General features: G+C 30.4%; 1 protein-coding gene and 1 long non-coding RNA gene across 2 annotated transcripts; one reads left to right on the top strand and one right to left on the bottom strand.

Annotated features, from left to right (window-relative positions):
* Positions 1-984: 984 nt before the first annotated feature.
* Positions 985-1,383, bottom strand: LOC130015231 (uncharacterized). Its single transcript, XR_008790313.1, has 3 exons — positions 1,293-1,383; positions 1,154-1,218; positions 985-1,076 (listed from the first exon to the last, which is right to left on the bottom strand). It is a non-coding gene; the product is annotated as an uncharacterized LOC130015231 (long non-coding RNA).
* Positions 1,384-9,629: 8,246 nt separating this feature from the next.
* On the top strand, positions 9,630-11,310 carry LOC126671695 (alkane hydroxylase MAH1-like). The gene has a single exon (XM_050365489.2). The coding sequence runs from the start codon at positions 9,668-9,670 to the stop codon at positions 11,177-11,179; it is 1,512 nt and encodes a 503-aa protein (XP_050221446.1). The 5' UTR covers positions 9,630-9,667; the 3' UTR covers positions 11,180-11,310.
* Positions 11,311-17,482: the final 6,172 nt, after the last annotated feature.

Genomic DNA, 17,482 nt, shown 5'->3' with positions numbered 1-17,482 from the left:
TTGGCTAGAAGCACGAGTAGAGAAGGCTTGAGACCCTCCCAAAAATAACATCCTAGAGGTAGTAAAGGCACAAAAGAGCTTTCTTTTGATAAGGAGGAGTGTACCTGGCTTCCCTGAGAAAATGTCCATCCACTGAGGAATATATGAGTGATGATAAAAAAACGGACAAAGCCGAGGTTTCCCTAGCTGTGCGTTCAAAAAGAAAATCAAAGATGGCGGTCTCCTCAAAACAACACTTGACTGCCAAAAGATCCACAATAGGAGTGCACAAGGTACCTACCCCTACACCCATTAGCTCTGGGAAGTAGGTAAAAATCCACAACTGTAACAACCACACATGACCATCTAACTTGGCCAAGAGGTGAGTAGTAACAGACTGCTCAAAAGCATAGTAGAGGGCGCCTAACAACACAGGCCCCAAAGCCACAAAAGTCCCGTTGGCTAAATTACTTGCAAGTTTCCAATATTCCTTGGTAGGAGTGCCAGAGGAGGGGCACATGATGAACTTGCATATTAGGACCCATAGAAACTCGGTATGTTCTTCTAAAGAAGGAGGTGTTGTTAAGACACTCCACTTGGAAACACACGCCGGGTAACTCGGACAAATTGGGTAGGAATAGAGGTCTTTCGTCTCTACCTCAACTAGACAAGGGGCGTCAAATCCAATAACCGGAAGGCCGGTGAGCATGAAGACATCTTTTAAAGTAACTGACATCGGGCCGAAAGGAAAAATAAAAGAATTGGCTGAACTACTCCAATAGCGAAGAAAAGATCTGCACATACCCGCATTCAGCTCAATATGTCTGTCGCTTATCTCTATCAGCTGGAGTAACCCCAATCTCCGCCAATCCCTCTGGAAGTAAGGACGTAGACGAGCCACCCAATCCGTCCATCTAGGAGGCTGACGAGGCCATGACTTAATGGCGGAAGTAATATCAGAAGCCCCTGTCACTTCAAAATCCCATACTAATACGTCGCTCGCATGCATAGGGTAGGGAGGAGCTTCTGGAATAGTTTTATTGCCAATGCCTTGGATGATGAGACCCTTTTTCAAAAAGGGAGTTAAAGAGGTGTCCCTGCAGAGAGAACAATAGTTTTGAATAAACAAGACTAAGATGGAAATTGGTTAAACAATCTCTAGTACAAAACTTACTGGAAGGTGACATAAGGTGGAAAAGGAGCAATGGCTGATGGATCCAGAATTTGTCTATAGAACTCCTGAAGGAAAGAAGCATTTGCTCACAACATGAAACCCAATCTCAAAAAGAAAAGAGGAGTTCATCATGACATACCTTTTCAATAGCATCCTTTCGGCCAGGAATCCCCACTAGGAGAGGAGAAATTGGGACACCCACAGTCCTACTGACGGGTGCCGTAGGAGGTATCACGAAACCTGTAAGTGCAAATTTGAATTTTCATATACATTTTCAAAATTGGCTACAACAGAAGAAAAAGAAATTGGTTTTTGCAAATTCTCAAAATAAAATAAACATAAACCAATCACTTAGCCAATTTGAGTTTCTAAATGGTTGAAGTAAAGCCAAAACAGACATGGTTCAAGTAGAATATCAAAATTTAGGCATAAAAAGTCGTAGGGCTTTAAATGTTCATTAAACTTGACCACCTAGAAATTTGACTTCTAAAGGCTTAGAATATTCTATCTAATGGCCTGAAGAATTTGCAAGTTCCTAGTAGTATTATTGGTATCCTAAACCATTAAAATAAAATCTGCATTAAAATTCACACTAACCAATCCAATCACAAAAGTTAATACAGTGGTTTACCTTTGCCTGGAGGAGGAGAGGTGGATGGTATAGCAAAGGGGTTGGAGGCCGGCTTTTGAGCTGCGAAGTCAGAAAAAGTGGTAGCTACCAACTTAGGAGAACCTGCAAATATCAAGATACAGATGTATTCAACCATTCAGAAGACAAAATGCATCTAAAGTCCTAAAGATCAATCCTTACCCGTTGATAGGGCTACAGTTTGTTGTAAAGTTTTGGTCACTACATTGGGTTGGAAGGGTGGTGTAAATAAAGTACCATCAGCTAGATAAAGGACCAACGGCTCTTTAGAAGCCGAAGCAAGGTCTGAAATTGATGCCAAACACTATTAGGCAATTGATCTAAATGGTTCTCGGCAATAAGTTAAAATTTTGAATAACTGAATTTAGTTGTTTTAGCATTAAATTCAATGTTAAGCAATTAAATTTAAATTGTTTAAGTTTGAAGTGCACAAGCAAAAATCACAATCTTAGGTAAACCAAAAGGGATCAAGCATCACATCACAGTATCTAAATCCTAAGAGTTTGATTTCAAAAGAAATTTACCTGAGGTATTGATCGGCGGAAAACCAGAATTTGTTGCCCTTGAAATCGCCAAGCCAGAAGTTTGTGTTTTAGAGCAAAAGGCAGGTGTAGTAGCTACAATTTCCGCCACCAAACTGGTTGGCAAACCGCCATCTACAGAAGTAGTAAAGAAGTCAAAATCACAGCATGCTAAAATCTTTAACATTTAAAGTTCAAATGTTGACGTTGAACCAAATTTGAACAATGGAAACTTAAATGTTGACATTAAACAGAATTTTGACAAGTAAATTCCAATATTGACACAAACAAAAATTTCAAAGGGAGTTCATACATTTTACCTAATGAATTCTAAATTCTTTCAAAATCACCCAAAATTACAGGATTTCTTTTTTCTTGTTTATCTTTTAGTAAATTAATTAATCTTGAACAATTAATTAATCAAGTCTGAAATAATTAATTTATTAAAAATAAAAATAAGGAGAGAAAAACTTACCTGCTGCCGGAGCATAGCCGCCGAGTTGCTGCTGCTGGTCGCTGGAAGCAGCTGCCGAGCTGCTAGGAACACTGTTGCTGGCCGTTAGATCTTGAGCGTTGCCGGACTGCTGCAGGGAAGAGACGCCGAACTGCTGCTGGTTGGAGGCACCGGAGCTGCCGACTACTGCTGGCAAGAAGCTGGACGGCGGGAGAGTAACCGCTAGCGAGGAGCTGGACAGTGCGGTGATGGGCGAATTGATGACTGCTGCGAGAGAGGAGCTTGCCACCGAAGGTTGCTGCTGCCGCTGGAAAGGAATGACGGACGGCTGCTGTTGGCGAGAAACACCATCGCTGCTGCTAGCCGCCGGATCTCCACCAAGCTATTGGGAGTTAACGGCTGCCGTTGAAAACAAAGAAGACACGGAGCCGCTGACTATGGCCGTGATGAGCGGCGGCGAAGGAATCACAGCAGGAGCTGTGATCGCCGGCTGCTCTTGGAAGAAGACATCGCCGTTGCCGGCGTGAAGAGAACCCCCAGCTGCTGGACTTGTGGAGCTGGTCGGCGAGGGCGAGGAGCTGCCGACTGCTGGCAGCGTGGTGGCCGGCGGTTCCTCCTTATCAACTTCAATATTTGACATATTTTGGGGTCTATCAAATTTTGGATTAGGAGAAGAATTGGGTTTAAATTTTGAATTAGGGTTTTGTTTTAAATTTTTTGGAGAAGATGAATTTGAGATTTTTTGATCTTCTAAAACCTTTTCACTCTTTGGATTTTTGCATACTTTTGAAACATTTGAAACCATGTTTTCTAGAGGTTTTTCACCCTTCCATAAATCTTTATCAATTTCAGAAAATAAAACCTTAGGCCTAACCATTGTGAAAGCTAAAATTTTAAATTTTGGCTAAAAGAAATATATATAAATGGCTTTATTTCTAAAGCCAATTATATAGGGGGCATTGTTTACACCAAAATTAAAAATATGGCTAAAAAGCCATAAAGCCCCTATTCTTTTCAAAAGATAAAAGAGGTATTATTAATGATTGGCTTAAATTAATTTTTAGAGGTTGACCAATTTTGACTTCAGAGGGTGATTTCTAAAAGTTGACTGTTTGACTAAGAAATTAATTTCTAGAGGTTGACTAATGTTGACTTCAGAAGTTGATTTCTAAAGGTTGGTTTCTAAAGGTTGATTTCTAGAGGTTGACTAATGTTGACTTCAGAAGTTGATTTCTAAAGGTTGGTTTCTAAAGGTTGATTTCTAGAGGTTGACTAATGTTGACAGAAGTTGATTTCTAAAGGTTGGTTTTTAAAGGTTGATTTCTAGAGGTTGACTACTCCAGAAGCTAATTCAAAAAGTCCAAGCCCAGTTGCAGAAGATTAAGCCCAAATTTGAGATGGCCATTAAATATTAATTTAAATGGCCCATAAGCCCAAAAAGTCCATTCCAGAAAAAAAGAAGTTAAAAAGCACGTGCAGCAGAAGTAAAGACACGATTGGCAGTTCCTGAAGGTGGGGAAGAACATGTGCAGTTGGTACATGAAGCAGCAGTTTTCAAAGGATGAAGCTATAAATAAGAGAAGAGCAGCCAATTTGCAACCCCCGATCAAATCCAACAAAAACCAGCCTAAAGGCAAAAACACTCAACACTTAGCATTCTCAGTTTTCTTCAATCAGCAAAGAATTTTACGATTGAACTTTTGCAATTTCTACTCAAACACTTGTATTTTCATTTCATTCAATTAGTAAACACATTTACAATTGGATTCTTTGTTTTAGCATTACTTGATTGGAGTACTTGTTATAAGGTTAACCAAACCCCAATCGCTCGTTTAAGAAGTTAAGTTACATTTTGGAATCCGCTTCATGGCACGCCCGCATTTCACACGCTTGTTGTTACAAACGCAAAACGCCAGTAACAGATACATAAGCTTACATTTCATCTTCTTGAAAATCATTATGATAACTTCTATATTTAGTTCCATTCCAGTTCATATTAAGCATTTTTTGACCATTTTCCTATGCAAGTACTCTTTTGTCATTCTTTTAATGTAAATTAGCAAAATTAATGACATGGGTTGTGTTCAAGTGCTTTGAAAGAATCTTCAAAGCAAGAATCTTTATTGAATAATTGATCAATAATTAACAAATTATTAATTCTCATTTTCTTTCATCAGGTTGCAGATGTTGTTTAATCCTAAGACAAATATACGTGCAATCTGGGTATTGACCCCTATGATTGTAGCTTTATTCATTCTTTGGAAATATGAAAGTTTGGATAATTTCAGATTTTGCAGAGGGAAAACTTAGCAAGAAATTCCATACCATTGTTTGCATGAACAAAGAGCTTGGAGATCATGTCTTGATCAAATTCACCCCATATGGTTGTTGGTCTATAGAGTTATTGCTTTCTTTGTGCTTTTTGAATCCCTGTTTAATAAAGCTTCAGTTAATGGATTCCTCGTTAGTAAAGCTTCAGCTAAGCTTGGAAGGTTCCGTCTTTGCCGATCATTGATGCATGATTTGCACATTCAAGGTTTCAACTGTTTCAGAGATGTATCAAAAATATATCAGAGATGTATGTGATATGTTTTCGAGATGTAATTGGACAATTTTAAAAATCTGATTTTATGCAAAATAAAAATTGTAAATTTTCTTCTATATTTTGAATTTTTAATATATTTCATGTCGGCTACTGTTGTTTTGAGACATATCTAGACTGTTTTTGAGATTAACTTAAACTGCTGATAAACTTAGTGAAAGCATTATATAGTTATTGGTTTAATTTATTATGTATACATTAGTATACATATTAGATACATTCATGATGTATACATCATATATATACACCACTGATATATTGTAGATAAATCGTCGACACATCAGAAAATACACCATTATACATTGTAGATACATGTTCTTTTTTACTACTATTTCAACAAAATGAATTTCGTAGATACACCATTAATTACAATTTTTAGAATCTATCTCCAATTCAGAACGATTATTTTCAACAAAATAAATTTCAAAATGACCGATACATGTGTGTATTAGTGATACATAGGTGATACATTTCCGATACATAGCAGATACATAGATGATACATGTTTAATTTTTTTGGATTATATTAATAAAATAATTTAATTTGTCGATACATTATTGATACATCATAAATACACCATCGGTACATCAAAAATATAGAGGTGAAAAATTAATAATAAAATTTTAATACATTACCGGTGTATCATCTATATCTTACAATACACTGTAAATACATGGCCGATACATCATAAATACATTATAAATATAAACAATAAATTGAGCTAAAAAGCAAAATCTCGTGCAACATGGAAAAATAAAAGGACGAAGCAAGCATCAAATATTTAGTAGGAAGACACATTTTTTAATAATTATATATGATAGATACATATATTTTTAATACATAATATATAATATATATATACTTTTTTGTAACGTAATTTATGTATTTTTAAAACATGTGATACATATATCTTTGAATTTAAAATATATTATACATACACTTCAGATACACATAAATAGTACATAAAATTATTTATTTATTTTTGTTTTAAAAATATGAGAAAATGAATCAGTGACACATTTCAGATACATAGCAGATACATATCAGATACATAGATGATACATTTTTTTATTTTTTTTACATGCTGACGCGTGACTGACGCGCGTGTTAGACGCGTGACTGATGCACGTCAGACGCGGTTCTAACGCGTTTTTTACTATTTTTAACATGTTTTTGACTCTTTTTTGGTTTTGAGTGTGCCATGTGTCTCTTGTATAGTGGTTGGGTAGAAAATGTAAAGTTTCTCTGTATTTTAAATTTTTAATTTGGTGTGTATTTTTGTAAACTCTTATTTAAATAGTAATATTTTTATGGTTTTCTCAACATAAATCAGCTACTTGCATGACTAAATGCAACACACAAACAATCAAGCTAACCTAAAATTTTAATTTTCTTTTCGCATAGAAACATATAGAATACTTGTACTAAGGCAAAGTTTATTGACAAAAATAATACAAATGTCGAATACAACTCTTATTATTAAATATGGATGATTAAGATAATAAAGCTATCATACAATAAATATGAAATACATATGCATACGACAGCTAAATCTGAACAAAGACAGGTCAAGAAATAAATACAAAAAAATATCTTTGTTAACAAAAATATACAAGAGTTAATCACAATTCATCAAATCATTCAAAAGCATATTAAAGCATCAATAAATCCGTAAAAAAATTGAGCTTACCTTTCATTTGCTTTCTCTGAACAGTTTCTCTATAAAAAAATAAAAAGATAACAAGCTGTAATTGGTTATGAAATAGAAAAGTGAACGCAAAAAATAAAAAAAATAATTCTAAAGAATGAATATTATGATGATATTGATATTCCTTTGAATAGTTCTGAAACTGAATTGCAGGTCACACGAATTGAAATATGGAGGAGAGAGGTTGATAGTTATTTAAGTTCTATTAAAAATAAATTTATAGTTCATAATAGCCTGAAAATAAAATAATTAATTTTAAATGAGTTTTAGAAAAAATGGAAACTTATAGTAGTCTAAGTCGGTTTAAAAACTTTGAATTATTGATCTGAACTCATTCTATCAGTATCCGAGAAACAACGGAATGTGAATTTGGAGTTTGCATGAAATGCTCACCGTAAACTTAATCCTGGAAGTTGGCTTGAGTAGGAAATTTGTTTGTTAATAACATGCTTGTTGATTGTTTTTAACATCCATTTTATTTTCATTTATTATATCAAAAAATTAAAAAAATAGTAGTCTAAATCGATTACAATTCTTTTAACTAAAATAAGTATTCAATTTAAAATGGTGGAAACTTGTAGTAGTTTAAATAGATTAAAATTCTTTTAATTAAATTATATGAAAAAATAAAATTAAACTAAGTGTTTTTAAAAAGGGGAACTCATTTAATTTAAAATGGTGGAAACATGTAGTAGTCTATATGAATTAAAATTATATTAATTAAATTATGTAAAAAACTAAAATTAAAATAAGTATTTTGGTGAGAATCAAAGAAACCTCTGTTGGTCATCTCAATTATATAATATATAGATAGATTTCGACTATCAAATCTATTTGAATTTCAACAAAAAAAAAAGATTAACTACTATGGGGATTATGCCTTTTTACGTTAATATTTTTAATATAATTTTAATTATTAAATTAATAATTCTAATCAAACTCAAGATATTTTGCAATTCAACAAAATTTCTAACTAATATAATTATTAAATTAATAAATCTAATCAAAATCAAGATATTTTGTAATCCTACAAAATTTCTAACTAATTTTTAACTAATTTAATATTGATTATAAATGAAACACAGTGATATAGTTAAAAGTAAATTTAATTCAACTCATGATGTATTTTCTAATCCAATAAAATTGTAACTAATTTAATTTTGATTATATTTTAAAATATATTAAAAGCAATTATAACGAATTTAATTAATATAATACACTTGCTACTATTTTAATTATTAGCATAATTAATCAATGTAATTAATAGTATTATTTTTATTTTTAACAACTCTAACTAATTTAATATTGGTGATAAATAAATTAAATTAATATGACGAGTCACGATACGGGCTACGTGCGTAGCACGTAATGCTAAATTAGTTTTCAAAATGTCAAAATGTTTGACTCTTTGCTACTATTAGACCTAATAAAAAGGGATAAATTCTTAAAAACAAATTCTCCAAAAGAGAGTACTATTATAATTTTTTTTATAATTCTTGCATTGCCTTGTAACAAAAGATATAACTCAATATATATTCTTAACAAAATTGAACTCAGCTCCCAGTGGCGAACCGGGATTAAAAGTCAAGGGGGCAAGACTTCAATTAAAAATCTGATTTTGTGTTAATGATTTCGGGTTTAGTTTGAAGTTTTTATTTACAGAAAGAAAAGAGTAAAAACAGTGGCAGCAGCTGCTACTTATGTTTTGATAAATTAGCTGCTACCTCCGTTTATGGTTTTACGTAGCCCAAAATATTTTTAAAAGGCTTAATATCTTAAAAAAATCCTGACCTTTCATCCCCTTTTCAATCCTATCCTGACGTTGTAAATCTGTCAATTTTACCCTATTTTGCATTTTTTCATTTCAATTGTACCCTAAAGCATAAAATTGATCTTTTTTTTATTTGGCAAAAATTCTCTAAATTGACTCTTTTTGCATTAGATTAACTTTTTATATTAAATTGACCATTTTTAAAAAAAAAATTGAACTTTTGTCAAATAAATAAAGGTCAATTTTATACTTTAGGGTACAATTGAAATGAAAAAATGCAAACTGGGGTAAAATTGATAATTTTTCAACGTCAGGATAAAATTGAAAAGGGGATGAAAAGGTCGGATTTTTTAAGACATTAAGCCTTTTTAAAAAAGGCCAAATGACTTCCGGTGATGGTTCTGCTTCTCTGAGTAACCTTTCTATATTCGTGATAATCTCAGTTACTTAGAAAATTTAATATCCAAAAATACTCTTTTACAAGTATGTTGTTAATTTGAATCAAACGTTTTAATAGTACTCGTGCTATATTCTTAAAATATAATTAAAAAAAATGAAAAGAATCCCTATAGAATTATTATGTGAGACGAAATGTGCATGTTTTTATAGCGTGAACGTATTTTTAATTGATGTACTATCAAAGTAATCTGTCGTCTAGGCAAAAATTGTATGACCTTATACAGTTGCACATGTCACGGATACCATGGTCTGTTCAGATTCAAGAACTTTGATTGCCTTAATTGTAGACTGCTGCATTATTTAAACATCGTACTATTAAAAAAACACCAAAGTTAAAGATTACAAAAACCATGATAGGATATACAGAAATGATAGTTACAGTACTTTGTCCGATTATCATTCTATGGATATGGTGGCGGAACAGAACCTCAGTTCTTTCAAGCTGGCCTTTGGTCGGAATGCTTCGAGGTCCGTTACGAAACATGGTCTGTGTTCATGATTTAGCCACTCAAATACTTCGCCAGAGCGGCGGGACATTTGTGTTCGAGGGACCATGGTTCACCGGCATGAATTTCTTGATGACTAGTGATCCTATCAATGTTCAGTACATTTCAACTAAGAATTTCAACAACTACCATAAAGGATCCGATTTCAAAGAAATGTTTGATCCACTCGGCGAAGGGATTTTCAACGTTGATTCGGAGAATTGGAGAAATCAAAGGAGGATTATTCATTCTTTATTCAAGAACAAGAGGTTCATTGTTGCTGTTGAAAAAACTATGGAGGTGAAAATCTTGAAAGGTGTGTTGGTAGTTCTTGAAAATGCTTCAAACCTAGAAATTGAAGTAGACATGCAAGATATATTTCAAAGATTCACGTTTGATTGTTTTTGCAAGTTGGTTTTAAGCATTGATCCGAATTCTCTGTCTGTTGAATTCCCTAATCTTCCATTTGAGAAAGCGTTTAACGAGATCGAAGAAGTAGTTCTTTACAGGCACCTCGTCCCAACAAGCTTTTGGAAGTTGCAGAGATGGCTCAACATAGGAAAAGAGAAGAGATTGAAAAAAGCTTTAAACAGTTTCGATCAGTTTATAGAGCAATGCATTCAAAGAAAAATTGAGGAATTATCTGATATTCACAAAAACCAAATAGATGATGATCACTTCGACTTACTAACATCTTTTTTGGTGGAAGACAAGGAAGAAGATGATGTAACCAAATCAACAAAATTTATACGAGACACAGCAACGAGTCTACTCGTAGCTGGACGAGACACAATCGGAGCTGCGCTAGCTTGGTTCTTTTGGCTAGTAGGGACACACCCATTTGTGGAAAAAAAGATAGTAGACGAGCTCAAAGCAAACCTTGAGCCACAAGTAACTAATACAATTAGGGTTTTCAAGATTGAAGAACTGAACAAACTAGTGTATCTCCATGCAGTTATATGCGAGACACTTAGATTGTACCCATCGATTCCTTTCGAGCACAAAATGTGTATGGAACCGGATGTTCTTCCGAGCGGGCATCGTGTTCCGAGCAAGATGAGGGTTTTGTATATTTTGTATACGATGGGAAGGATGGAAGAGATATGGGGTGAAGATTGCTTGGAGTTCAAGCCGGAGAGATGGATTTCGGAGGAGGGAGAGATAAAACACGTACCGTCTTCTAAGTTTATTGCATTCAATGCAGGACCGAGGAGTTGTTTAGGAAAGGACATGACGTTTTTGCAGATGAAAATAGTTGCATCGGCTATTTTATGGAATTATTGTGTTCAAGTAGTGGAAAATCATCCGGTTGTTCCGAGTAATTCTGTCATACTTAGTATGAAATATGGTTTGAAAGTTAGGGTTTCTAAACGATGAACTTATTGAACAGGAGGAAATCATAGCTAGAAACATGCCAATTAATAAGTTAATATATGTTTGGAGATTTCTCCATTTATGTTCTGCCTTCTTAAATTCTTATTATGACAAATTACTCTTAGTTTCTAAAATGTAGAACCCTAGGATTTTCATAATTTTGTTTATGATTTTTAGTGACTAAATCTGATTTGTTTCATTTTTATAAGGCTTAATTACTTAAAAAAACCCCACCTTTAATCTTTATTTCGTTTATACCCTGACCTAGAAAAACTGTCACATATACCCTTGACGTTGTCATTATGTTTCGCCTGTACCCTCGAGGTATTAAATTGACCTCTTTTCATTTGAAAAAGAGTTTAAATAATCCTTCATTTTTAGCATATATTCTAATTACACATCAATGTTATTAATTATACAAAAACACCTTCTTCTTTAAAAAATTCAACTAATAATAATAATTTAATTTATATTAATTATCAATAATTTGTTAAAAATAAAAAACCGTAAATTTTTTTACATCAGACTAATTAATTTCAACATAATACCGTACTTTAATTTTAAAATCTATTTTCAATTTTTTTTATAGAACTTTTAAAAAAAATTAAAAAAAATAGCTCCTCCTCCATGGGAGGAGGAGCTTCTCCTTCCTTCCATGGAGGAAGGAGCTCGCAGCTCCTTCCTCCATGAGGAAGGAGGACGCTGCTCCTTCCTCATGGAGGAAGGAGCTCGCAGCTCTTTCCTCCATGAGGAAGGAGCTAGGACGCTGCTCCGCTGCTCCTTCCTCCATGGATGGAGGAGTCCATGGAGGAAGGAGCTTATTTCCGTAAAAATAAAAAAAATAATATTAGCGGTTTTTTTAAATAGGAGTACGGTTATAAACAGGACTTAATAAAACTATGTTATTTTATTTATTTATTTTATTTAAATTAAAAAAATTAATTAATTTTAGGACTTATTTGAACGTTTTTAAAGATGAAGTATTAGTTTGTACATTTTTTTAATAGAAAAAGGTATAAAATAACCCTTAAATTTAGTTGTTTTTAATAAATCATTTTTTTTTTGAAATTTGGGGTAGAGGCGAAACATAATGACAACATCAAGGGTATATGTGACAGTTTTTCTAGGTCAGGGTATAAACGAAATAAAGATTAAAGGTGGGAGTTTTTTTAAGTAATTAAGCCTTTTTATAATTAAAAATTCCTCTGTTTTTTAGTCACTAAGATACAACATATCAATATTCCAAGACCAAAATAAAATAATTAATTTGAAAGTTTATCAATTCCTTTAAATATGTGAATTCAGTTCCATTATCTTTACACATTATTTTGACACGTTTATCAAAATATCGTTCAATTAGAGAAAAATTATTTTTCAAAAGATGAGAAACATCACTTTTTATATTTGCCAAATAAACCCACACAACACGGGAGTAATCATCAATTATAGTCAAAAAATAATTTTCTTCAAAAGAAGAGTGTGTTCTATAGCTTCTCAAAACACTACAAGGAATACTATAATTAACAGCAAATATTTTTGCTGATAATAGCGCTAAAATTATTACTATTAACATATAGCAACAAAACAAATCGTTGCATGAATCTTGGTTTGGGTTTTTAGATAAATTTTTGAAATTTCGCTGCGTTATGAACCGAAAAAACACAACATCCTAGACCGAGGTTTTTTGTGTGAATGTTGATGCATGCTTCAGTATGAAAAACATAAGATACGATATTGGTATATGATATTGGTGCAATGATTAGAGATAGTTCCTAGTAGTGTTTGAATAGCAACTAATAGAAGATATAAGAAAAATGTGGAGGTTAGCGTGGGAGAAGCTTGTGCAATTCGATATGGGATATGCTTGGAAATAAATCTAATTTCCATTTTTATCATGTCTAATTCAAAGGTAAAAGAAATATACTTTCAACAATATTATTATGGTTGCAATGATTTTGGGTTAATCGCACAAGATTGCTCGAGTGTAACTATGAAAAGCCAACATGGTAGCTCATACTCTAAGTAAGAATAGGTTTTGGTGTGCCGAATAATTTCTTTACTAGTCGTATACCCGCGCTTTTAGCGCGGAATCAAAATAGTATTTTATTTAAATAATAATTTATCAGAAAAAATTAATTAAAAAATGTCGATAGAAAAAACAATTAGCACGAAGTTTTTATATATATTATTTTCTTGAGAAAATATTGATAATATTAATAAAAAATAAATTTGGTTTAACTCTTTTATACTATACTATTATATCATATAGAACTTTTTTAACAGCACAAATAAATTAAGAAAAAAAAGGTGGTAAATAATTGGTCAATTTAAACACCCAACTCAACCCACCTAATAAAACATAGCCTATTTTCATCCAAAAAAAAGTTTGAGTAATTATAATATATTAAATATATTAAATTTTATTTGTACATTTATGCCAATTAATAAAATAAATCAGACATAATTAAACGGCCCACTACATTTTCTTATGAGTTTCCAAATTTTTTTAAGAGTTCTTGGTTTTTGAAATGGGACACGCGACTTCGTCGAAATTTTCTTACTTCTTAGTTCATAAGCTGCACAGGACCAATAAAATATATTTTTTTTATTAAAAAATATTATTTTCCTGAAAAATATTATTTTCCTGAAAAATATCTTTGTTCTGAAAAATAGTTTTTTTTTTTAGAGATAATTTTTTTGGAAAATACTTTTTATGAAAAATATTTATTTCAAATATCTCACCTTATATTTTATTTTGGTTTTTTTTTTTATGTTTTGGTGACCCACCCAACCTAAAACTATCCAACCCAACACTGCGCAAAAAAATTAGGGAGATTTAGGAATTTATCTAAAATATAAAAATAATAGGATTTTATACCTCAATAAAAAAAGTTAACAAAAATATATCATAATTTTTGCTCTTTATACTCTCAATATTTTAATATTTATGATTTTACTCTGATAATATAACATGTGTTAACTCTCTCTCTCTCTTTCTCTCCCTTTTCTTTTTTTCTCTCTCTTTCTTTCTCTTTCCCTGATAAATTGCACATGCCACACTTTTTTTGTGGAGGTAATATTCTTTTATTTTTTTATCAATCTTTTGTTCATTTTTTTTGTTTATTCCATTTTTATTCTTTTATTTTTTTATTTTTTTCATCATTAATTAAATTAACAAAAGTGCAGATCACACATTACCAATAAATTAAACATTTTATTTTCATTTATTTCAGTATTATTAAATATTTTTTAATTTAAAAATATATGCTACTATTTAAATATTTTATTATATAATAGCATATTCAAAAATTATATGAATTAAATAAAAAAAAGCATAGTATCACATTATCATATAATTATCACAGCTTCACCTTAACATGTAATTATCTTTGTATCATATTGTATTGACATCTTATTATTATGTATGTAGCAGATTATTATCATCTCGTTATCATAATTTTTCTATAATTTTTTTCATGTCATATTATCATTTTATTATCAATAAAAACCTTATCATACTATTTTCTTCACATTATCATCTCGTTATCATAGTTTTTATATAATGTTTTTCCATATAGGTATCATATTATCAATACTATTATCATAACTTTATTATTTAATTATCATCTGGTTATCACCGGTATCACGAATCTTTTTGTAATTATATTTTCACGTACGTTATCATCCAATTATCATAATATTATCATACTTCATTATCATCTAGTTATCATACTGCAATGTTATGATAACGACATGATCAGACACTGCATAACATTATCATTCTGTTATCATAGTGATACTAGCATGATAATCAGAAACTACATAGCATTATCATTATGTTATCATGAAATCCTTATATAATTTTTTTTACGTACGCTATCGTAATCTTATCATCCTTCATTATCATAAATTTATCATAACATTATCATTTAAATATAATAATACATTATCATCTCGGTATCATATGATTATATTATGATAACGAGATGATTAAACAATAATAACAACATAATAATCAAAAAATTCTTTGTAGATTTTTTTTGAGGAAATTATATAGCACTTTATTTTGAGAAATAATCTCAAAATTACGTACTATTATTAATATTTGCTATAAAGTTTTAGAATTGGCGCAACACTTAATGTGCTCAAAGTTTTTGCACACAGCACGTACAACTGGGTCCACCAAATTTCTGCTTCCATTTTCTGCCCATTTTTATGGGGTTACTTATTCGCAAGTGGCCACCATGATAGAGATGTGTTGACAAAAGCTCGGAGTAATGTTCTTTTTTTTTAACAGTGATGAGCCTCAAGTTTTTTTTTATCTTTTAAAAAATTAAGTATTCCTACTCTTAAAATAATATGATTAATTATAAAACAATTACTTAAGTAATTTTTTACAAAAATTACTTAACAAATTTTTTATTAAATAAAAAAGTACTTTCATTTTTTATTTATAAAAAATATAGTTGATACTAAATAAATAAAGCAAAATTTGTTTTAGGTGTTGGGGCAACACAATTAGCCCTTTTTAGAGAGTGTTTATCCCACACAATATATATACTACGTGTTTAAATAATTTTTTTAAAAAATAGCTTGATAACATATACTTTGTGTATACTTTACATAAAATAATTAGTATATTCTATGCATATTTTTTGTTTACTTTATAATTTTAAAATAATTAGTTCTGATACATTTGGTAAATAATAAGCTTATTTTTTTTTAAAGTAGTATACTTTGTGTATATTTTGTAAAAATATAATAAGTATACTCTATATATACTTCTTGTATATTTTATAATATCAAAATAATTACAAAATATGCTTTTGGTATACTATTTGTATACTTTTTGGTAAATAAATCGGTCTCATTATATTGAATTTAGACATACATTAATATAATTTATATATTTCAACAGATAATAGTATAATTTGTATAAAATAGCTCTAAGAGTAAATACTATTTTTTATCGAATGCACTTTCTATCTTCTTATTTCATACCAACTGTATACCTAATTTTTATGTTTTTATGCTTTTGTATCAGCATCTGTTTTTAAATTGTCATTGAATATACTTTTTGTATTTTTATTGTATGCTATGTGTTTACCTTCCATTTGTATTTTTTATGCATTATACTAGTTTCTGTTTTAAAAATGTCATGGACTATACTTTATGTATTTTTATTGTATACTTTTATTCGTGTTTTTAATGCATTGTATCTATTTCTTTTTAAAATTGCCATGGAGTACACTTTATATATTCTTATTGTATAATATGTGTATATCTTATTTTCATGTTTTCATGCGTTACATTTCATATAATTTATATATTTTAACGGATAATAGTATAATTTGTATAAGATAGTTCTAAGAGTAAATAATAATTTTTATTGAATGTACTTTCTATCTTCTTATTTTATATAAGTGTATATCTAATTTTTATGTTTTTATGCTTTTATATCAGTTTTTATTTTAAATTGTTATTGAGTATACTTTCTGTCTTTTTATTGTATGCTATGTATTTACCTTGCATTTGTATTTTTTATGCACTATACTAATTTTTGTTTTTAAATGTCATGGGCTATACTTCATGTATTTTTATTGTATACTTTTTATTCGTGTTTTTAATGCATTGTATCCATTTCTATTCAAAATTGTTATGGAGTACACTTTATATATTTTTATTGTATACTATGCGTATATCTTATAATATGTACTTTAATGCATTGTAATAGTATCTGTTTTTAAGTTTCATACTTTTGTTTTAATAAATGATATTTAATTTATTTTAAATTAATTAATAAAATAAAGTCAATAAATTTAAGAGATTCAATATTTTTAATTATAATATATATGTTATTTTATTAATTTAATTATTAAAAATAAAGTTTGATTTAATTGGATTGATATAATTAAAAAAAATTATTTTGATAACTTAATTGGAATTTTTAAAAATTATAGTCATTAGTATTTTTTTTTAAATTGAAGTTATGAATTGAAATCTAAATTTTATAGACATGAAATAATAGTATTTTCTTTAACACCCTTCAAAAGTTTAGTGGCATCAATAAAAAAAGTAAGAGAAAATCAATTTTCTTATTTTTATTACCAAACCACAAGCACAGCCTAATCTCTATTTCTTCCGACAGATATTGTCAGCAAGTTGGGGATCATTACACGTGTACAATCAAGATTAAATAGCCGCAAGAATTTAGGCAATTTAATTGCCGCCGCTTTTCACTCGTTTATTACGTGTTGTCCCAAACTTTTCAATTAAATCACGTGCTACAGTAATTATTTTAAGAAT

The sequence above is a fragment of the Mercurialis annua genome, linkage group LG3, assembly GCF_937616625.2.
Source record: "Mercurialis annua linkage group LG3, ddMerAnnu1.2, whole genome shotgun sequence".
NCBI classification, from domain to species: domain Eukaryota; kingdom Viridiplantae; phylum Streptophyta; class Magnoliopsida; order Malpighiales; family Euphorbiaceae; genus Mercurialis; species Mercurialis annua.
The sequence above is the reverse complement of the archived record's forward strand: the minus strand, read 5'-3'. Positions and strand labels throughout refer to the sequence as shown.

Excerpts from the sequence above, each read along its gene's own strand:
- LOC126671695 (XM_050365489.2), top strand. The coding sequence starts at position 9,668 with ATGATAGGATATACAGAAATGATAGTTACAGTACTTTGTCCGATTATC.